The sequence below is a fragment of the Oncorhynchus mykiss genome, chromosome 3 (genome assembly GCF_057628025.1).
Source record: "Oncorhynchus mykiss isolate SJ-2025 chromosome 3, ASM5762802v1, whole genome shotgun sequence".
Taxonomy (NCBI): Eukaryota; Metazoa; Chordata; class Actinopteri; order Salmoniformes; family Salmonidae; genus Oncorhynchus; species Oncorhynchus mykiss.
In genome coordinates, this window is record NC_143024.1 from 60,969,796 (window position 1) to 60,993,812 (window position 24,017).

Sequence of the window (24,017 nt, forward strand, 5' to 3'; positions counted from 1 at the left end):
GGGAGAATGGTGGCCAGTAAACTGCTTGACTTATGTCAAAACTCCCATAGTGTGGCAGACTACACGATTGATTTTCGCACGTTGGCCGCCGAGAGTGCCTGGAATCTGGAGTCTCTTTTCAATACTTTTTTGCGCCGATTATCTAAGGAGGTAAAGGATGAGCTAGCTGCTCGGGAATTGCCGAAGGATCTCAACTCCCTTATCGCCCTTACCATTAAAATTGATGGATGTCTAAGGGAACGTAAGAGTGAAAGGAGGTCTAGTCTCGGGCACACTTGTGCACCCGCTATGGCGCGTTCACCTCCAAGGAAATTCGCAAGTTTCCGAAGGCAGCTCTTCCAAGAAGATTCAAAGCCACCTGAGCCCCCTCGGGAATCTACGGCGGGTGAGTTGGATACTCCTGAGCCTATGCAATTGGGAAGAGCTAGGTTATCAGTTGGGGAACGCTCACGAAGGATGAATAATAACTGTTGTCTGTACTGTGGAGGGGCAGGACATTTTATACCTGCCCTATTAGGAAACTCTTGTCTCTAGTGGTGAGTCAGACTGGGAATTCCCTAATTCCCATCACCCGCACACCCCTCTTTTTGTTCTTGTGCTGTGGGGAGACCAATCTAAGTCTCTGAGTGCTCATTGACTCTGGGGCTGATGAAAGTTTTATGGATGCCACGATAGCTTCGGAGCTTGGTATTCCCACTCAGACTCTCTCTGTGCCAATGGACGCTAGGGCACTGTACGGCCGCTCTATAGGGGAAGTCACTCATAGTACTGTGCCCATTCAATTATGGGTTTCTGGTAGCCACAGTGAGACAATACAGTTCCTCCTCATTGCATCTCCCCATGTTCCGGTTGTATTGGGATTTTCCTGGCTTCAAAAGCACAATCCGATGATTGATTGGACCACAAGCTCCATCCTGGGTTGGAGCCCATTTTGCCATTCCCACTACCTTCAAGCAGCACAGCCATCCTCAAATCGTCTTCCTCAGGATGTTAGCAAGACTGTGGATGTCTCTGCTATCCCCACAGAATACCATGACCTCCTGGAAGTGTTCAGTAAGGCACGTGCTACTTCCCTTCCCCCGCACCGTCCTTATGATTGTGCCATTGATTTTCTCCCAGGCACTACACCACCTCTGGGTCGATTGTATTCTCTGTCTGGACCAGACACCAAAGATATGGAGGAGTTCATAGAGGACTCTCTGGCCACTGAGGCTGTCCATCCATCTGCATCTCCTGCTAGCGCAGGGTTTCTCTTTGTGGAGAAGAAGGACAAGACCCTGCGTCCGTGCATTGACTACCGTGGACTTAATGACATTGCTATCAAGAGTCGTTACCCCCGACCTCTCCTCGGCGTTTGAACCTCTCCAGGGGGCCACCATATTTTCCAAGTTGGACCTTCGAAATGCCTACCACCTGGTTCGGAAACGCAGGGGGGATGAGTGGAAGACTGCCGTCAACACAGCCAGTGGACATTATGAGTACCAGGTCTTGCCATTTGGACTCACCAGCTCCCCCGCTGTTTTCCAGGCTTTGGGCTTCAGGACATGCTAAACCGGTTTGTGTACCTTGACGACATCCAGTTTTTTCCCCGATCTGCACAAGAACATGTTCTTCATGTCAGACAGGTCCTTCAGCTCCTCCTGGAGAACCAACTGTTCGTGAAAGCCGAGAAGTGTGAGTTCCACCGCTCTGCAATCACCTTTCTGGGATATGTCATTGCTGAGTGCAATGTTCAGATGGATCCTGGAAAGGTGAAAGCAGTGGTGGATTGGCCTCAACCAACGTCCAGGGTGCAGTTGCAATGGTTTCTTGGGTTTGCAAACTTCTACTGCCGTTTCATTCGGGACTACAGCACACTGGTGGCCCCCCTCTCGGCACTCACCTCGCCCAATATACAGTGCCTTGCGAAAGTATTTGGCCCCTTTGAACTTTGCGACCTTTTGCCACATTTCAGGCTTCAAACATAAAGATATAAAACTGTATTTTTTTGTGAAGAATCAACAACAAGTGGGACACAATCATGAAGTGGAACGACATTTATTGGATATTTCAAACTTTTTTAACAAATCAAAAACTGAAAAATTGGGCGTGCAAAATTATTCAGCCCCCTTAAGTTAATACTTTGTAGCGCCACCTTTTGCTGCGATTACAGCTGTAAGTCGTTTGGGGTATGTCTCTATCAGTTTTGCACATCGAGAGACTGACATTTTTTCCCATTCCTCCTTGCAAAACAGCTCGAGCTCAGTGAGGTTGGATGGAGAGCAATTGTGAACAGCAGTTTTCAGTTCTTTCCACAGATTCTCAATTGGATTCAGATCTGGACTTTGACTTGGCCATTCTAACACCTGGATATGTTTATTTTTGAACCATTCCATTGTAGATTTTGCTTTATGTTTTGGATCATTGTCTTGTTGGAAGACAAATCTCCGTCCCAGTCTCAGGTCTTTTGCAGACTCCATCAGGTTTTCTTCCAGAATGGTCCTGTATTTGGCTCCATCCATCTTCCCATCAATTTTAACCATCTTCCCTGTCCCTGCTGAAGAAAAGCAGGCCCAAACCATGATGCTGCCACCACCATGTTTGACAGTGGGGATGGTGTGTTCAGCTGTGTTGCTTTTACGCCAAACATAACGTTTTGCATTGTTGCCAAAAAGTTCAATTTTGGTTTCATCTGACCAGAGCACCTTCTTCCACATGTTTGGTGTGTCTCCCAGGTGGCTTGTGGCAAACTTTAAACGACACTTTTTATGGATATCTTTAAGAAATGGCTTTCTTCTTGCCACTCTTCCATAAAGGCCAGATTTGTGCAATATATGACTGATTGTTGTCCTATGGACAGAGTCTCCCACCTCAGCTGTAGATCTCTGCAGTTCATCCAGAGTGATCATGGGCCTCTTGGCTGCATCTCTGATCTGTCTTCTCCTTGTATGAGCTGAAAGTTTAGAGGGACGGCCAGGTCTTGGTAGATTTGCAGTGGTCTGATACTCCTTCCATTTCAATATTATGGCTTGCACAGTGCTCCTTGGGATGTTTAAAGCTTGGGAAATCTTTTTGTATCCAAATCCGGCTTTAAACTTCTTCACAACAGTATCTCGGACCTGCCTGGTGTGTTCCTTGTTCTTCATGATGCTCTCTGCGCTTTTGACGGACTTCTGAGACTATCACAGTGCAGGTGCATTTATACGGAGACTTGATTACACACAGGTGGATTGTATTTATCATCATTAGTCATTTAGGTCAACATTGGATCATTCAGAGATCCTCACTGAACTTCCGGAGAGAGTTTGCTGCACTGAAAGTAAAGGGGCTGAATAATTTTGCACGCCCAATTTTTCAGTTTTTGATTTGTTAAAAAAGTTTGAAATATCCAATAAATGTCGTTCCACTTCATGATTGTGTCCCACTTGTTGTTGATTCTTCACAAAAAAATAGAGTTTTATATCTTTATGTTTGAAGCCTGAAATGTGGCAAAAGGTCGCAAAGTTCAAGGGGGCCGAACACTTTCGCAAGGCACTGTACCTTTCAACGTCTTTCATGCCTTTGTGGACCTGATGCATCGGTTCAGCGGAATTTGTGGTGGAAGTGGATGCTTCGGATGTTGGAGTGGGGGATGTTGGAGTGGGGGCCATCCTGTCCCAGCAATCTGCCCAGGACCAGAAGCTTCATCCCTGTGCCTTCCTATCCCATCGTCTCAACCCTGCTGAAACGAACTACGATGTTGGCAACCGAGAACTGCTGGTGGTGAAGATGGCGTTGGAAGAGTGGAGGCACTGGCTGGAAGGAGCAGAACAGCCATTCCTGGTCCTGCCGACCATAAAAACTTGGAATATCTCGATACAGCCAAGCGCCTCAACTCCACGCAGGCTCCTGTTCACCAGATTTAACTTCACCATCTCCTACCGCCCAGGGTCAAAGAATGTGAAGCCTGATGCCCTCTCCCGCCTATACAGTTCCTCTGCCACACCCTCGACCTCTGAAACCATTCTCCCTACCTCATGCCTTGCTGCCACTGCGGATTGGGGTATTGAGAACCTGATCCGCGAGGCACAACTCTCCCAGCCTGGACCTGAAGGGGACCCGGCTAACCGGCTGTGTGTCCCTAATCCTGTCCGGTCCCGGGTCCTGTAATGGGCTCATTCCTCCAGGCTGACCTGTCATCCAGGGTCCCGTCGTACACTAGCCTTCCTCCGACAACGTTTCTGGTGGCCCACAATGGTTCCTGATGTCTCTGCATTTGTCGCAGCATGCACAGTGTGTGCTCAGAATAAGACTCCACGGCAAGCTCCTTCTGGCTTCCTTCAGTCACTACGGTCCCTCTTCGTCCCTGGTCTCATATATCTCTGGACTTTGTCACTGGTCTCCCTCCATATGATGGCAACACTGTCAAACCTGATGGTAGTCGATTGGTTCTCCAAAACCGCCCATTTCATCCCTCTCCCCAAACTACCTTCAGCCAAGGAGACGGCCCAGCTTATGGTGTAGCATGTCTTCCGGATCTATGGACTCCCGGTAGATATGGTCTCCAATCGGGGTCCTCAGTTCTCATCTCAATTCTGGAAGGCATTCTGCAACCAGACCTGGGGGGGTGTATTGTCATGTCCTGATCTGTTACACCTGTTCCTGTGATTGTCTCCACCCCTTCTAGGCGTCGCTTATTTTCCACAGTATATTTATCCCTGTGTTTCCTGTCTCTCTCTACCAGTCTTGTATGTTTAGTCAAGTCAACCAGCGTGTTTTTCCCGTACTCCTTTTGCTATTCTCCTTTTTCTAGTCCTCCCGGTTTTGACCCTTGCCTGTTTCTGGAGTCTGTACCCGCCTGCCTGACCATTCTGCCTGCCTTGACCACGAGCCTATCTGCCACTCTGTACCTCCTGGACTCTAATCTGGTTTTGACCTTTTTGCCTGTCTACGACCATTCTCTTGCCTAACCCTTTGGATTACGTTGTAAGACTCCAACCATCTGCCTCCTGTGTCTGCATCTGGGTCTCGCCTTGTGCCTTAGTAATTTTACATTTCAACACTGCGCTGAGAGTATTTCATATGGAAATTGCAAGAAAAATACCCCAAGAATCATTGGCCTCAGTATAATGTTGCTTTGGCGATTGTGCAGTTAGTTCAAAAGCACTTCACCTCCGGTTGTGCAGCAACGGATCCAGCAGTAATTATAATACTAGTTGTGCATTACCCCCTTACTGGGGATATTTTGTTCCTCTGAAGACCGGCTGAAATAGGTCACCACAGCACCCAATAGATCGTCTTAAAAGTACACTGAATCAATTAAGTGTGATCGTGCTCCCTTGATTATTTTGGCCCTGTTTAACCATGGAGAGGAATTTCAAATAGGCTTACTAGTTTTAATAACAAGGTTGGACTGTGGTAACATATGGTGCTGTAAGTGGGTGTTACTTTCCCTCTTTCTCTCTGCCAAATCAAGTCCCTGGCTGATTGTCTGCCTGAGCATATGAGAGGAGGTGAGCTGTGGATGTAACAAGCTTGGGTACTTGATTATGTGTCGTATGGTAAACGATGTTACACCGTTTGTTCTTAGCTTAGAATATGCCTGCCAAAGTAGCCGTGGTGGTGTTGGACGGAGAGGTGGACACCAACCTGTGTGTGTGTGTGTGTGTGTGTGTGTGTGTGTGTGTGTGTGTGTGTGTGTGTGTGTGTGTGTGTGTGTGTGTGTGTATGTGTGTGTGTGTGTGTGTGTGTGTGTGTGTGTGTGTGTGTGTGCATGCATGTGTGTGTGTGTGTGTGTGTGCATGCATGCGTGTGTGTGTGTGTGTATGTGACAGGTAAAGGCTTGAGGTCTGCCACCTGTTTTGTTTATTACCTCTTCATAAAACCCAGCTCCCTTTTGTTTTTCCATCGTTAAATCTGCCTGCATCTGGTGGAACAGAGGATTCCTTTAATGTGGTTAACATTACCACTGATGTTATTCTTGCCATTTTAACTATTTGCTCCAAACACAGGGCTCCCGAGTGGCGCGGTGGTCTAAGACACTGCATCTCAGTACTAGATGCGTCACTACAGACCCTGTTTCGATTCCAGGCTGTATCACAACCGGCCGTGATTGGGAGTCCCATAGGGTGGCGCACAATTGTCCCAGCGTCGTCCGGGTTAGGGTTTGGCTGTAAATAACAATTTGTTCTTAACTGACTTGCCTAATTAAATAACGTTTTTTTTAAAAACCTACAGCCAGCCTAGAAACATTCATATCAGCTAAGTATCATACTACCACCATCTGATATCTCAAGCTACAGCCTTTACCAATTATGAAAAGCTTTTATTTTCCACAGCAGGCACGTTTACCTTTTCTCCTAATAGTGATGTCTTACTAATAGTGATGTCTTACTTCAAAGAGCAAACACGATTAAGCCAACATTGTCCTGTTTCTATATCCTTTGAGTTCAAAGGGAGAGTTTTTGAATATCAATGTTTCTTCAGCAGTCTTTGCAGACACACTCTGTTTTAATTAAGGTTATGTGCTTTTGATATACAGATGTTTAGCTTTGCATTAAAGAATTTCAACAGGGACCCAAGTAGACATATGGTAATAATTTGAATATGATCATGCATTTCTATCTTAAGTTACGGCTTATGTCAGGGCTTTTAATTTGTCATTTTTGTGTGTTTTTTGGTGATATTGTTTTCTTCTACTTTGGTGGGGTGGGGGTGCATTGTGGGCTGAACAGGTGCGTTAAAGTCTTACCTTACTCTATGATGCTCTTAGCAAGCTAATGATTGAAGAAATGGGCAGGCATGAATGTCAAACAGATGTCAGATGTGTTGAGGGTTCTGTGCAAAAGAACATTCCCTCAAGAGTGCATTAATAAAGAAACTGGTTGAGCCAGGGAGAGAGAATACAGAGTAAAGAGGGATAGAGGGAAGAAGGAGATAAAAGAGTCTGTTGAGTACGCACATCAAAGGCATCTTAATGACAAGGGATGCCATTAGGGTTACAGTGGCTTTTGTTTCAGCTTCCTCACACCTGCAATTTGTTGAGGGCATTCTATGCACAGTTGAGATGCTCACATTTGCATGAATAGAAAATGCATGAATAGAAAATGTATGCGTGATGGGATAGAGAGGACCTTTCCTGGAAAGTTTTCCCCTGTAATTTGGGTAGCTAATGACCGGTTCTCCTCAGAAGACTTTTATTTGAGAAACGTGCCCTCCTACATTTGTACCTGTATACAGGTTGAAAATGGCAGATTCTAGCACTGATAAGCACCTAAATTGGAAAGCAGTGGCTACACAGTAACATGCTATACATGATGTCAGAGCTCAGGGTCTCCGCTTCACAGCCCTGTATGGGTTTTGACTGACAGCCGTCGTTAACTTGAGAGCCATCCTCCTGCTAATTGGGCAACATTTGCAAATATTTTGTTGTCTTAGTTGGGGAAATGCTGTACATTTTGAGGACTATATGTATTTTAAAACATGAGACGTTGAGGATTATAATAAATACCGCTTTGATGTCATATAAGCGATCCAAACACGTCCAAACGTTCACTTCCCATTTCCATATCATAAAACTCATGTAATACAGTGTCAACATTTATGATCATTATGTTTGATGTACAAGATGACATGGCGTTATACCCTGGGCTGTCCTGAACAGAATGAGCCTATGTTTGTTGTAATGTGAAGAAAATTTGCCGCGGCCCACGCATCTGAATGCACTCATGACGTCATTCTATGCGCACCAAAATCTGCTTCTCTGAATTGCCTTGTGAAAGCCTAACAATGTAAAATCATATTTTATAATTTAGCTAGTCATGTTGGCAAAAGGAACAAGCTTTGAAATTATGCCCACCTGACCCAGATTGCGGGTTATAATGGACTGTTTTTGGATTGCTTAAAACAACAACAGTAATTGTGTGTAGGCGGGGATGCAGGGCTGTTCCAAACAAAACAACTACAAGTGTGCTTGATCTAGTTCCTCAACGGCACAGCTAGGAGAGCCCCCCCCCCAAAAAAGCACCTCATAGTTGAAGACTCTCTTCTTTGAGTCATAAGAATGTATTGAAATAACTTTGGAGATGTGTACACTTTGGAGAGTTGTGTGGCCACTTGGAAACCCCAGTTTGACGTCTCACTCAAACCCTTATCATTTTTTTCTCTTATGTTGCACCTACCCCAAATTATCCAATAATATTCTTATCATGTTACTGGATGTATCTAGAGTATTTTCAGTTTTCGTTATTAACAAATGCAGCAAAAAGTACAGTACATGTGAAATGCACATAAAATCAACAATGTAATGTTTGGAATCAGTCTTGTCTCAGGTGAGCTGTTGTGTCCTCACCTTTAGTCTAATAATTTTCCCATAATCTCCAAACTGTTCCCATTTAATTGCAACCATGGTTATGCATATTATTTTTATATTTCTTCTGTAATTAACATTTCAATTTAGCCCTATCCATATAGGCCAATTCTCACGAGTGTAAGGGGTTTTAAGCTAGCAATGGAATATACAAAACAGCGTGAGGAAACCACATTCATCCTGTATCCTACAAAATGTGTTTACCTAAAAAGTTGTTGTGTTGGAATGGGGCTTGACAAATCAGAGCATGAAATTCTGATTAGCCTCTCTGTTTGTGGACTGAACGGGGGCACAAGCAGACTTGGCATGGCCAAAGGTGTAACCTGTTTTGTTTTGCCTCGGCACTGCTCGGCCCAGATGGTGTGACCAGCTGCCATAGAATAAACGCTTGGCGGGAAACAGTGTGAGAATCACTGCGGCCTTGTTGTAGTTTGGGAGGCAAAATGGGGAAATGTGTCTTTCTGCCACCGCCAAGAGAAATAGGATCCTATCACCTGGTGCTTCATGAAACAACCTGATTTTACTGTAGATCACATTCTCATCCGATGCATCCGTGACTTGACTGGTTGAAATGTAGGCTTTTATAAGAAGAAATGTCCACTTCTTATGACACAAGATATAGTATAACACATATACAGTACCAGTCAAAGGTTTGGAGAAACCTACTCATGCCAGGGTTTTTCTTTATTATTTTTTTTATTTTCTACATTGTAGAATTATTTTGAAGACAACAAAACGGAGAAATTACACGTATGTAATCATGTAGTAACCAAAAAAAGTGTTAAACAAATCAAAATATATTTTATATTTGAGATTCTTCGAAGTAGCCACCATTTGCCTTGATGCACACTCTTGGCATTCTCTCAACCAGCTTCACCTGGAATGCTTTTCCAACAGTCTTGAAGGAGTTCCTACATACCCTGAGCACTTGTTGGCTGCTTTTCCTTCACTCCACGGTCCAACTCATCCCAAACCATCTCAATTGGATTGAGGTCGGGTGATTGTGGAGGCCAGGTTATCTGATGCAGCACTCCATCACTCTCCTTCTTGGTCAAGTAGCCCTTACACAGCCTTACACAGGAGGTGTGTTGTGTCATTGTCTTGTTGAAAAACAAATGATAGTCTTGCTAAGCACAAATTAGATGGGATGGTGTATCGCTGCAGAACGCTGTGGTAGCCATGCTGGTTAAGTGTGCCTTGAATTCTAAATAAATCACAGACCGTGTCACCAGCAAAGCACCCCCACACCATAACACCTCCTCCTCCATGCTTCACGGTGGGAACTACACAAGCGGAGATCATCTGTTCACCTACTCTGCATCTCACAAAGACATGGTGGTTGGATCCAGAAATCTCAAATTTGGACTCATCAGACTAAAGGACATATTTCCACTGGTCTAATGTCCATTGTTCATGTTTCTTGGCCCAAGCAAGTCTCTTCTTCTTACTGGTGTCCTTTAGTAGTGGTTTCTTTACAGCAATTTGACCATGAAGACCTGATTCACGCGGTCTCCTCTGAACAGTTGATGTTGATATGTGTCTGTTACTTGAACTCTGTGAAGCATTTATTTGGGCTGCAATTTCTGAGACTGGTAACTCTAATGAACTTATCCTCTGCAACAAATGTAATTCTGGGTCTTCCTTTCCTGTGGTAGTCCTCATGAGAGCCAGTTTCATCATAGTACTTGATGATTTTTGCGACTGCACTTGAAGAAACTTTAAAAGTTCTTGAAATGTTCCGTTTTGGCTGACCTTCATGTCTTAAAATGATGATTCACTGTCATTTCTCTTTGCTTATTTGAGCTGTTCTTGCCTTAATATGGACTTGGTCTTTTACCAAATAGGGGTTTCTTTTGTATACCCCTACCGTGTCACAACATAACTGGCTCAAACTCATTAAGAAGGAAAGAAATTCCACAAATTAACTTTTAACAAGGCACACTTGTTAATTGAAATGCATTCCAGGTGACTACCTCATGAAGCTGGTTGATAGAATGTCAAGAGTGTGCAAAGCTGTCATCAAGGCAAAGGGTGGCTACTTTGAAGAATCTCAAATATAAAATGTATTTTGATTTGTTTAACACTTTTTTGGTTACTACATGATTCCATATGTGTTATTTCATAGTTTTGATAGAAAACATAGAAAATAGTAACAATAAAGAAATAACCTTGAATGAGTAGGTGTGTCCAAACTTTTGAATGGTACTGTATATAAGTAAGAACATTACACAATGTTTCTACATTATGAAGTTAGACAAGCTAGTCTTTCTACATGTTGTATTGGCTTGACCACATGTCAATCTGCTCATATCTGAGTAGTGAGAACTTTCACATGCAGTAAGTTCATCTGCAAGATGTGCTCTTGTCCCTGGCTGGCATATCACTCAGCCTAATTGCCTCCTGATATGATATCTCTGTTCCTCATCTTTCCTGGCAGATCAGGCAGTGACCCTGAGAATTATTATGGGAGGGCTGGATTACCACATGCAGGGTGGGCTGAGTAGGTGAAATGACCTGTCCCTCCTTCCTTGACCTCGGGCCAGCCTGCACATTGCCATGGCTTTGCTTTTGAAAATGCAGAGATCCTCTGCTTCATAGGTTGGGGGAGAAACGAGAGTTGTATCGCATTGCAGGGAAAATCTTGAATATTAGTGAGACCAAAGTTGGAGCTCTTCTATGTTGGGGGCTGTGAACAATGGCAGCTTTCTGTCAGAGAGCAACTTCAAAGGTCTGCTGAGTGACTGCTCTGAGTTACACTTTGTTGTAGATCACTGAGGAAATTCACAGATGTTTTCTCATAGGAGACGCCATTATAGCGGCTCAAGTATCCAGTAGCCTCGAGCGCCTCTCTTGCTTTCTCCCTCTCAGCCCCCCTCTCTCTGCCTCTCATGTCTCTCGTGTGAGACAGATGTGGAACCTGTTTTCTCTCCCAACTGTCCAGAGAATATGAATAGTTAAAAAGGGGTTCATGTTGTGGCATTACCCCCCAACTCCTTCACAGCTGCAGTTCTAACTGTCAATGTGTTCAATGCTATAAGACCGGATGCAACTACACTTTCACTTACACCACATATTCGCAATTTTGGAGGGAATACTTGTTCCTGAAATGTGAAACATGCCCTTTGAATAAAAGTGAATAGTCAAAAACGTTGTATATAGATGAAATAAGCCATTGTGTCTATAAGCCATTTCAGTGTTTAATTTCCATGTCTTAATTCTCTGGACTTGAAGTCAACTATGTTCAAGTAATACAAAAGGAATTTATGACATATTGTAAACTGGCTTGGTCTCTCTTTCTTTTACAGATTGCTTTCTTTAAACCTGACGTCAACCAAAAAGAACTGTATATTTTGTCCGCCTTGAATTGTACTGTATATTGTAATGACCATGGATGATTTATTTTCCTGTAAGTGAATGTGAAAGCTGTTCTTTTCTTAAGTGATTGTGTGTTTACGTGTCTGCATTCTGATTAGCAATATGAATTGCCCCAAAAAAGTGATTGTGAAGGCCATGATCAATAGTCTTCGTTGATGTCACTTACAGTGCCTTGCGAAAGTATTCGGCCCCCTTGAACTTTGCGACCTTTTGCCACATTTCAGGCTTCAAACATAAAGACATAAAACTGTATTTTTTTGTGAAGAATCAACAACAAGTGGGACACAATCATGAAGTGGAACGACATTTATTGGATATTTCAAACTTTTTTAACAAATCAAAAACTGAAAAATTGGGCGTGCAAAATTATTCAGCCCCCTTAAGTTAATACTTTGTAGCGCCACCTTTTGCTGCGATTACAGCTGTAAGTCGCTTGGGGTATGTCTCTATCAGTTTTGCACATCGAGAGACTGAAATTTTTTCCCATTCCTCCTTGCACACATCATGCTGCTTGCAAAACAGCTCGAGCTCAGTGAGGTTGGATGGAGAGCATTTGTGAACAGCAGTTTTCAGTTCTTTCCACAGATTCTCGATTGGATTTAGGTCTGGACTTTGACTTGGCCATTCTAACACCTGGATATGTTTATTTTTGAACCATTCCATTGTAGATTTTGCTTTATGTTTTGGATCATTGTCTTGTTGGAAGACAAATCTTCGTCCCAGTCTCAGGTCTTTTGCAGACTCCATCAGGTTTTCTTCCAGAATGGTCCTGTATTTGGCTCCATCCATCTTCCCATCAATTTTAACCATCTTCCCTGTCCCTGCTGAAGAAAAGCAGGCCCAAACCATGATGCTGCCACCACCATGTTTGACAGTGGGGATGGTGTGTTCAGCTGTGTTGCTTTTACGCCAAACATAACGTTTTGCATTGTTGCCAAAAAGTTCAATTTTGGTTTCATCTGACCAGAGCACCTTCTTCCACATGTTTGGTGTGTCTCCCAGGTGGCTTGTGGCAAACTTTAAACGACACTTTTTATGGATATCTTTAAGAAATGGCTTTCTTCTTGCCACTCTTCCATAAAGGCCAGATTTGTGCAATATACGACTGATTGTTGTCCTATGGACAGAGTCTCCCACCTCAGCTGTAGATCTCTGCAGTTCATCCAGAGTGATCATGGGCCTCTTGGCTGCATCTCTGATCAGTCTTCTCCTTGTATGAGCTGAAAGTTTAGAGGGACGGCCAGGTCTTGGTAGATTTGCAGTGGTCTGATACTCCTTCCATTTCAATATTATCGCTTGCACAGTGCTCCTTGGGATGTTTAAAGCTTGGGAAATCTTTTTGTATCCAAATCCGGCTTTAAACTTCTTCACAACAGTATCTCGGACCTGCCTGGTGTGTTCCTTGTTCTTCATGATGCTCTATGCGCTTTTAACGGACCTCTGAGACTATCACAGTGCAGGTGCATTTATACGGAGACTTGATTACACACAGGTGGATTGTATTTATCATCATTAGTCATTTAGGTCAACATTGGATTATTCAGAGATCCTCACTGAACTTCTGGAGAGAGTTTGCTGCACTGAAAGTAAAGGGGCTGAATAATTTTGCACGCCCAATCTTTCAGTTTTTGATTTGTTAAAAAAGTTTGAAATATCCAATAAATGTCGTTCCACTTCATGATTGTGTCCCACTTGTTGTTGATTCTTCACCAAAAAATACAGTTTTATATCTTTATGTTTGAAGCCTGAAATGTGGCAAAAGGTTGCAAAGTTCAAGGGGGCCGAATACTTTCGCAAGGCACTGTATCCAAAAACATGAACTTGATATGAAATTGTAAATAGCATGGTTTATCATACAACTCGTGCTAAATCATTTACCTTAAGTCACCTTTAGTGTAATGGCTGGCTTTAATTGCTATTATTTTTTCAACGTATTCCACTCTATACAGTGTAATGTCAAATAGCAGCTTATTGTAAACTTGTAATTCACCCCCATGTGGAATCAGTTGTAGCCAGTAGTACTTGCAGATAGGCATTTTTTGGTGAACTCGCTGCATACTGATTCTACATGTACATGTTCTCACTATCTTTCTTTGTATCAACATTGTTTTGTACCATTCTAATAAAGTGATTAAAACAAATCAAAGATACAACATTACTCAAATCTTTGCCTTTTGTTTGAACTGTCGGTAGGCCTACCACACAGGCATCTGTCACATGTACAGTACAATATGCATTCATAGTTATAGACCGTTTTTATGCCATAAATGAATGTTTTTAGACTATATAGAATATCAAACTATATGAATATTTGAATTTGAGTTACTTATTGTTGGTTGTAAATGCAGTACACTAATAGAATTAATTTAAAAACAATAAGGCACTTGCTCTTCCTCAAGCCATGTTTTAACTTTATATGAGCAAACACCAGTTCTATGGAAGTCTCTTTTGTAGTTCAATATAGTTTAGTGGATTAGTGGTGAGATTATTTTTGGAAAATGAAGATTGCTGTGCACTATATTATGCAGCAATAATGTGCGTAGGAAATGACATCCTTATTGACATGTGTAACTTGGTCTTCATTGACCATAGTTGTAAATACGATTCATTTAGGCATCAGGCCTAAACTAATTTCATATATTCAGTGTAGCTTCCCCACTCTTGCAAGCAAGCAGCCTATGGCTTTGCAGAGAAACAGGGTTTCTGCGTGGCCCAACAGGACTCCCCCCTTTCCCCCATGACTGTGTGTAGAGCCGTGGGAGAGGACCGGAACAATAATCCCTTCAAAGGAACAGATCTCATTCTAAATCAGCCGCTCCAAAGTATTTGAGAGGACAGTGATTGTTTCTGCAGGGAAGCTTGATAATGATCACTGCGTTGATATAAAAGAAAACTTCCATTGCTCTACAGTTGAAGTTGACTAGACTACAACAGTTTTACAAAAGTTTTTGAAATTATTTTCAGTGATGTATTTTGCTGTTACTTAATGAAATGGTTTATAATTCCTATTAGAAAATATATTCCTTTATAACAACAAAAACCTTAGTTTGTTTCTTTGTTTTATTTCATCTATTTCCAAATACTTTCTGTCATTCTGAAGGCACTAAGGTCTTATATGCTTATGTTGTTGCAGCCTGGTCTCAGAGCATTTTGTGTTATTATATACATACATTCGAGACACTCCCAATAAGGTCTTATATAGTGATGTTGTTGCAACCTGCTCTCAGAGCATTTTGTATTATTCTGTACATAAATCCGAGACACTCCATTTAGTATGATATGTTACGGTTCGTATGTTTACATAAGACAGATAAGATAAGGCGAAGGTCTAGCAACCCAAATGTCGCAAGTTAGAATATCATCACGGACAACTTTTGCATTTAGCTAATTAGCAACTAGGGGAAAGTTGTGAGTTCGAATCACCTCACAGACAATTTTAGCTAATTAGCAACTTTTAAACGACTTACTATTTTTAACTACTGAGCATGTTAACTAACCCAAACCCTAACCTTAACCCTTCACCTAACCCTAACCTTAACCCTTTTAACCAACCCTAACCTCAACCCTTTAACCTAACTCCTAAACTTAACCCTAACGCCTAAAACCTAGCCTAGTTAAAATATCGTAATATATCACACGTTTGCAAATTCATAACATATCACACGTTGTGTAAATTCGTTACATATTGTATGTTTTTCAAATTCGTAACTTATAACGCATTTTGCAAATTCGTAACATATAATTAGTTTTATAAATTCGTAACATATAATAAGAATTGTAATTCGTAACATGTCATACGGAATGGCATATGGACATCCACAAATGAATACATACCATAAGAAATGTAACATATCAAACTACACTGAACAAAAATATAAAACGCTACATGCAACAATTTCAATTTTTTTACTGAGTTACAGTTCATTTAAGGTAATCAGTCAATGTAAATAAATTCAGTAGGCCCTAATCTATGGATTTCACATAACTGGGAATACAGATATGCATCTGTTGGTCACAGAACTTTTTTTAAAGGTAGGAGCGTGGATCAGAAAACCAGTCAGTATTTAGTGTGACCACCATTTGCCCCATGCAGCGGGACACATCTCCTTCGCATAGAGTTGATCAGGCTGTTGTAGTTGCCTGTGGAATGTTGTACTACTCCTCTTCAATGGCTGTATGAAGTTGCTAGATATTAGCGGGAACTGGAGCACACTGTAGTACACGTCAATCCAGAGCATCCTACACATGCTCAATGGGTGTCATGTCTTGTGAGAATACAGGCCATGGAAGAACTCGGGCATTTTCAGCTTCCAGGAATTTGTACATATCCTTGTGACAGGGGGCTGTGCATTATCATGCTGAAACAGAAGGTGATGACGGCGGATGAATGGCACGACAATGGGCCTCAGGATCTCATCATGGTATCTCTGTGCATTCAAATTGCCATTGATAAAATTCAATTGTCTTCATTGTCCTTAGCTTATGCCTGCCCATACCATAACCCCACTGCCACCATGGGGCACTCTGTTAACAATGTTGACATCTGCCTGGTACAGGTGAGCATTTTCCTACTGAAGTCGGTTGCGATGTCAAACTGCAATCAGGACAAGACCCTGGTGAGGACGACGAGCATGCAGATGAGCTTCCCTGAGACCGTTTCTGACAGTTTGTGCAGAGATTATTTGGTTGTGCAAACTCACAGTTTCATCAGCTGTCCAGGTGTCTGGTCTCAGATGATCCCGCAGGTGAAGAAGCCGAATGTGGAGGTCCTGAGCTGGCATGGTTACACGTGGTCTGCGGTTGTGAGAACAGTTGTACTGACAAATTCTCTAAAACGACGTTGGAGGCGGCTTATGGTATAGAAATGAACATTCAATTCTCTGGCAACAGCTCCGGTGGACATTCCTGCAGTCAGCATGCCAATTGCACGCTCGCTCCTAACTTGAGACAACTGTAGCATTGTGTTAAGTGACAAAACTGCACATTTTAGAGTGGCATTTTTCTTGTCCCCAGCACAATGCACATGTGTAATGATCATGCTGTTTAATCAGCTTCTTGATATGCCACACCTGTCAGGTGGATGCATTATCTTGGCAAAGGAGAAATGCTCACTAACGGGGATGTAAACAAATTTGTGCACAGAATTTGAGGGAAATATGCTTTATGTGCCTCTGGGAAATTTCTGGTATCTTTAATTTCAGCTCATGAAATAAGGGACCAACACTACATGTTGCATTTTTTTGTACGGTTTCTCAGATTTACGTACAGAATAATACGAAATTATGTGAGACCAGGTTGGTCCTTGGCCATGAAAGACCAACAAGCTCAAGGCAGAGATGCAGGCAGGGGGTTTCAAAATTGTTTCCACTTTCTTGCGGATGGGAACTCCTCCTTCCTTCCCAGGTCTCTAACACTGACACAACTTTTTAGAAAACACACATAGAGAGGGTGATGTCTCCATCTGCCACGTTTGACACCTGGATCAATTGAGGGCTATCTAAATAGGGTATGGTTAATACTCTGGTAGTTACATAAATGAATTGCTACAACAGTTGCATGTCGTTACTGAAAGTAGCCTATGGGATATAGTTGTCAGGCTACTGCTTCTATCACTTTCAACTTATCCGATAGCCAATTTTGCCACTAGTGTGTAAAAGTCACTTTACACACTAGGACGCAAATGACACCACTATGAGCTTTTGAGGTTAACTATCAAAGAATGAAAGAAGTGAAGTGATATTGACATTGACATGTCTGTAAGCAGGCCAGGGTATAAACTGTAATCTTCTTCCAATACATGTTGTAGTCTGCCAGTTGACATGTGTTGATTAATAAACTATCAGGAGCATTTTAGTTCCATGGAAACACGTTATCAACATCATAATTGTTTGTTATAATAAAAAAGTATTTAATTTATATTTAGGAAAAAAGGTAAATGCTTCCCCAGCGACATTAACTTTGTGTTGAGACTTGATTTGCTCTCATTAGCTACTCCTCTTGAAGTTATCAAACAGCTATGCGCCAGGAGATCTCCAGAGATAGCAATGTTACATTGTCACATCGGGTTGTGCTACAAATCCTTAATTACAAAAAGAGGATCAGATGACTACAGCATCCAATACCAGGGTCTCCAGGCGGCATGGGGGTCTTTGATCAAGAAAATCCAATTATTTGTGTATATACATTTCCCACATAGTGATTACTTCATTAATTGTCCCGCCTTTATCTCCTCCCTTCCCATCCCCCCTAATAATCAGCTCTTTTATCCAGACCAACAAACACACCATAGGAGCTTTGTGGATTCAAAGGATTTGCTTTCCCCTCTCATAGAGCCGCTATTCTTTGATGATTGGGCAGCGGCAAACTTCAAAGTAATAAATCTTATTTCTGACTGGCTGGCGGCCCACCAAAGTCCTTATCAAATTCTAAGAAGTGATCCCTCACTCTCCAGATAGTCCAAGGATATCTCGAGGAGAGGAAGTATTGAGAGTGAAGACTTTACCACGTCAAGACATTTTTCTACGCTTTTACATTTATCTCAATTAGTTTTGATATTGTGATCTGTTTTTAACCAAAAAGAAAGGACGTTTACCATGGCAGCAGTGGCTGTACTGCGGAATGAAACACTCCAGGCTTTTCTTCAGGTTTGTTAAAAACTTTTGGCTCTCGTTGTGGTGTTATTTGTCCTTCTCAAAATATTACTGTATGTATACGGTAGTTTAAAACTAAACATTTAGTCCGCGCGTATTGTTAGTTATTACGCGTGGCGCATAATGCGAATTTTAACCTGGTTCATCTATAAAAACGTATTGTATAATAACGGAAATGTGGCTGTTTGATTTACTGTATGTGGCGAATAATAACGGATTCAATGATTATGTTGCAACTATATGTTTGTATTGTAGTCATTTTGCTGGAGTGAGAGTGCATTAAAACTAATATTAGGCAAATCAATGTCGTTTTAATTGCCGGAGTGCCCATTTATTTTCAATACAGTTACAACTCTAGTTTAGAGCCAAGTCAACACATAATTAATCATGATTTGTTTTACTTATATGCAGGACCGCACTCCTAACTCTTCTCCTGAAAACTGTAAGCACTCTCCACTGGCGCTCTTAGCTGCCACTTGTAACCGGATCGGACACCACCACGGATCAAGTCCGGCGGATTTCCTCCAGGTTCCTTATGACACTACTTTAGGCTCGCCGTCGCGAATTTTTCATCCTTGGAGTAACGAGGGGAATCCTCAAAGCACACTCTCTAGCAATTCTACTTTTGGACTATCATCTAAATCCCAGCTCCACATTCAAAGTTCATTTACTTCCCACCACGAGCTCCCTCTCACCCCTCCAGCGGACCCTTCATATCCTTATGACTTTTCTCCAGTGAATATGTTACCGTGCTCAATGCAGTCGTTACAGTCCTCTTGCCCACCCACCTACGTCCCTGCTGTATCTTACGCAGCGCCAACTGCCATGCCAGGTTTCGTTACGGGACATTCTGGCCTTGTGCACCAGCAACAGAGGCAATTGTCCCCTAGCCCAGGGGAGGATATTCCGTGGTGGAGTCTCCAACAGGGAAATCACGTCAGTCATCACCACTCAATCACCACTCAATCCCTTGGCCACCACCGTTTCCAACTGCAGAGGGGCTTGGTGATGGGGCATACAGACTTCGCGCAGTATCAGACTCAAATCGCTGCCCTCCTTCACACAAAGTCCCCCCTCGCAACAGCCCGAAGATGTCGGAGATGCAGGTGTCCAAACTGTCAGTCCTCCACCTCAAACGATGAGCCCGGCAAGAAAAAACAACACATCTGTCACATACCAGGGTGCGGGAAAGTTTATGGCAAAACTTCCCATCTCAAAGCGCACTTGAGGTGGCACTCGGGAGAGCGTCCATTCGTTTGTAACTGGCTTTTCTGTGGCAAGAGTTTCACCAGGTCGGATGAGCTGCAGAGACACCTGAGGACTCATACTGGGGAGAAGCGCTTTGTTTGTCCAGACTGTTGCAAGAGGTTCATGAGGAGTGACCATTTGGCAAAACATGTCAAAACTCACCAAAACAAAAAAAACAAGTGTCATGAGAAGACGTTTGATCATCACGTGAAAAGGGAAGATATGAGGAACGTGTAGTAGCCTACGTTAGAGTCAATTTGATATCATAATCAAGATAGTGCAATATAAGTCCTTTACTTAGTTGAAGTACAAACTGACATTCCCATTATTTTTGGTTACTTCGTTTTTTCTTACCTACTGAAAAACTATTTCTCTAACATTGCAGGTCTGTTTAGGATGATTTTTGTTGTTGTATATATGACATCTGTCTCAAAAGTTATCATGGGATCCTGGAGAACTTACTTTAATACCCCCAATGGGCTAGTATTCAATGTCTATAAACCATATCAAGAAAGACAAGTTTCAGCTTGTGTTTGGACCATTGTCTTCGGTGGAAGATTTCACTTTCTTGTAAATAATATTTAATAGCTTTTGTTGAATGAAAGTGTCCGTTTTCGCTCCATGTGGGGTGTTTTAGCATGCTCTTGAAAAGATATGCTATTGTTGAGATGACCCAAATACTGTGTAAGAATAAAAAAAATATACAAATGTCCCATATCAGAATTAGTCTCATTTAATTTTTCCTAACACATTACCTGAACAAAAAGATATATATCCTACAACTTCCACGCTGTTTCAATATGTTTTGTGCTGTGGTCACACTATACAGTTAGTTAGTTACCTGTGTGAGGACTTGCGCTTTTGATCAACCTCTGTTTACCATAGTCCGGACCATTCACCCATTGCTGCTGCTTAGACTGAGAATGTATGTTAATAACAGGACAAGTCCCGTTAATTGTAACTGAGAAGTTGGCCAAACCGATGATAAAATAGTGAATGGTGGAATTTTACCTTCGACATCCACTAGTAACACGACATTCATCATTTTGTAGGCATATAACATGGTCCACTTCAGGTAGCATGGAAAACCACACAAATGAAATGTGGAAGATTCATTTAGGCAAATATGGTTTTCAAACTCAAGAAAAAAATGAAGTTGCACCTGCCTAAGGATTTTATCCTGACCTTGATCAGTGATGTTGGCACATAGATCTTGTAAAACCATAGGTTCTCTTAAGTTATTATTTGTGATAATGAAACTGGTCATTAACATCACATACAGCAGTCTGCATCAGCCTACATGATCATGTCAGCACTAATCAGAATCAGCTAGAATCATACTATCTCCGCAGATAAGGTGTCCAACTACCACTAAAATGAAAAGTTAAGTGTATGTATGTTCAATTGTTATGACATAATAAACATAATTGTATTCAACAACATAGATGGTTTTCAGAACATACCAGCTAGCTAGCTTGTTCTTGTGACAGTTATGTCAAGAAGAAAATGCTTTAAAAAAGTCACCTAAAGCTTTACATTTTCTGTGACCCTCCAGATGAACAGAATACTTATTGCCCAAGACCAGTGCTTTTCCTGAGACCCAGTAGGAATTTATATCCACCAGTTGTTCCCAACGCAGTACTTGAGAAATACTCTGTGAAATAACCAGTCAGTATATCGTCCATAAATTATTGGGCTACAATAGAGATGATATTGAAATGGTACCATTTTACAGTGAAAAAAGTTGATCTGAAGAGGAATTTTATATTTCAATTGGAGGTGTTATGAGCTCCATATTGTTCTTTAAGGCTTTTCTTCTGCTGTAGATTTCTTTCGAGAAATACATTTAGTTTACTTGGAAGTCTCACACATATTTCAGTTCAAAATCGAAACTAAAGTAAGGCATTGATTAGACTGTAGGTACTGTATCACCAAACAATCATAAATATTGTCACAAAAAAAAAAAAAGGAAAGCCATTGCAGTGCTCCTCTGAGAACAGTGAAGGACAGCTCCAAGCCCATAAACCTTGACATATCAGGGGAAAAAAACTCTCAGAGCCATGGCGGACCAAGCCCGGAGTACCTGTCATATGTACTCCGGGCTTGAGGTCCCACTGAAACCAATGCAGTGACCAGGTTTTAGGATCAGTTGAAACGGCCGGCCTTTTCCCCCTGCAGCTGCAGAGCATGTTTGAAATAATATGCAGTCTAAATAAGTTTCCACTTAAATCATCCTTGTAAACATGGAAATGTTGGACACATGAATGCAAATGGGTATTCTTGAGCCATAGGCATATTGAGGTTTTTCAACTTGGCCTATGCCTGAGATCCAGTAACCCAGTGTTTGATTGAATTGAGGGACCTTAACACTCAGTACTTGAGACAATTCATATCTAAACACTTAATGAGATTGAGTGCTTCATCCAGCTTCCCCACGGGACATCTCCACATTCCACGGACAAACAATAGTCATCTACAGTACAGTCATCACACAAAAGACGGGATGGAAGAGGAGGGGGGGGGGGGGGGGGTATTGTAAACCAAATACATCGGTGGTGATCATTGAAAGGAGTCTTCACCATTTGAACTTTTAAGTCTTGATCCAAATTTCATTATCCTGTTATGAAGCGAAGACTTCTAAGGATGCGTTGAACACATCCATGAAGGCTCCTAATGGCAGACAAAGGCTTTGTTGGCCACTGATTGGCTTTAAACGTCCAAGATAGCCATGATCATAATAACTGTGGAACTGGGGGGGGGGGGGGGGCATGCACGCACTGTAAAAATAAAGATCTAGTTGTTTCAACTAAATGTTATAAAGTAACTGGTTTTCGGCTGGGTTTCTGTATAAGCACTTTGTGACACCTGCTGATGTTAAATGGGCTTTCTAAATTCATTTGATTTGACATCCTTTTTTTGTTTACTGAACCTTTTGGTCAAAGTGTTACCTGAACTTAACATTTTTAGTTGGCCCAAACTTAGCTCCAACGTGAGAAAACGCAGGCAAAATTTCAGTCAACTTAAAAGGATGTTTGCACAAATGGCTCGTGTTCATTCAACTACAAATTATTATTTGGCCTAAAAAAAAGGTTGTGGAACTAGTTACGTACACACAGTGCTTTTGACATACATTATTTTTAAACTTACACATTGACATACATGATTACATACATGATTGTGCTTGTTTATTTACACAGTAATTCATATTCAGCATGTCCTCACCTGGGATTTGAACTCACAGCCTCTTGGTTCACAACATTCCAATTTTCCTGCTACAGTAGGTTTGTGGGTGTTTTTTGTTTTTACTGTATGGCTGTAAATACAAAGCCTACTCACTCCAGTAAGTTTAGTTGTATTGTTAGAATAGACTATTAGAGTCTGTCTGGTTATCTATCCAGAGTTATTAACTTCCAATACTTAAGATGATTGTTTGTACAATTATAACACATCCTTAGATTTGATCAAATAGTTAATCATATTGTTTTGATGTTCTGTATCTCTTGACTTCACCTGACATATATAGGTATACATTTACATCAGTGCAGTTGCTTGTAAAATGTAATTTGGGGAGTGCTAATCTAGGCCTTATTGCAGAGAGATTCAACTCTATGATCCGATGAGATCCTGGAGCCTGCTGGTTTTCTGTTCTACCTGATAATGAATTGCACACACTTGGTGTCCCCGCTTTAAATCAGTCCCTGATTAGAGGGGAACAATGAACATATGCAGTGGAACTGGCTTGGAGGTCTAGAGTTGAGTTTGAGGGCCCTATTGGTTTAGTAAAGAGGCTGGTAATCTTGTTTTGTTAAGGGGTCTTGGGGATCTGACCATGGGCATCATATCAGCTGGAGGTGGAATGGATCAGTTGTGCCAGACCCCTGGTGATAGGATGGGAAGTAGGAAGTACTGGTCTCCATAACACCCTAAAAAAAAAATATTCACCTTATGTAACTATACATGTGTCTGATATCCTGGTAGTAGTAGTAGCTTTGGTCTTGGTGGGATAATTCAGAGTATGGAGTGGGGTGGAGACTGGTGGAGTCTCCTCATGATGGTGACGCGATATACCTCCTGAGGGCCTGTAAAACAGAGAGATGATGTGAGGTGGGGTGCAGGAACCAGGAAGACATGAGTGACAGGTAGATGTCGATGTATATAAGCAGTGATTGGTTAGGAGGAGGAGTTAGGTGTGGTACTTGCTTCTGAACTTGAGCTATATTGAACTTATGACTGATTAATTAGGACAGCAGCAGAATCCGGAAGAGGACAAGTTCTGTACCACAGGGACCCACCACGAGTCTACTATGACAGGAAGCTGAGCCAAGGCTGAGGTTGAAATAAGTGACAAGACACAACACTTAACTTCCAACTGTTTTAACAAGTGGCTATGAACATGTAAACATGACCTGTTAGCTCGT

General features: G+C 42.0%; 2 protein-coding genes across 2 annotated transcripts in view; both read left to right on the plus strand.

The window, feature by feature from the left end:
- The window catches only part of myo3b (myosin IIIB), a 115,869-nt gene extending 102,018 nt beyond the window's left edge, over positions 1 to 13,851 (plus strand). The window contains exon 37 of the mRNA XM_090229754.1: positions 11,632 to 13,851. The gene's annotated coding sequence lies outside the window, so the exon portion shown is untranslated. The remainder of the gene's footprint in view (positions 1 to 11,631) is intronic.
- A 3,874-nt stretch (positions 13,852 to 17,725) lies between these two features.
- LOC110520096 (transcription factor Sp5) lies at positions 17,726 to 20,314 on the plus strand. Its single transcript, XM_021597138.3, has 2 exons — positions 17,726 to 18,345; positions 18,763 to 20,314. Exons 1-2 carry the CDS (start codon positions 18,295 to 18,297, stop codon positions 19,834 to 19,836), a joined length of 1,125 nt encoding a protein of 374 aa, XP_021452813.1. The 5' UTR covers positions 17,726 to 18,294; the 3' UTR covers positions 19,837 to 20,314.
- The last annotated feature ends 3,703 nt before the right edge of the window (positions 20,315 to 24,017 follow it).

Coding starts and splice junctions, on each gene's coding strand:
- LOC110520096 (XM_021597138.3), top strand. CDS start 18,295: ATGGCAGCAGTGGCTGTACTGCGGAATGAAACACTCCAGGCTTTTCTT. Junction 18,346..18,762: donor CACTCCAGGCTTTTCTTCAG/GTTTGTTAAAAA, acceptor ACTTATATGCAG/GACCGCACTCCTAACTCTTC.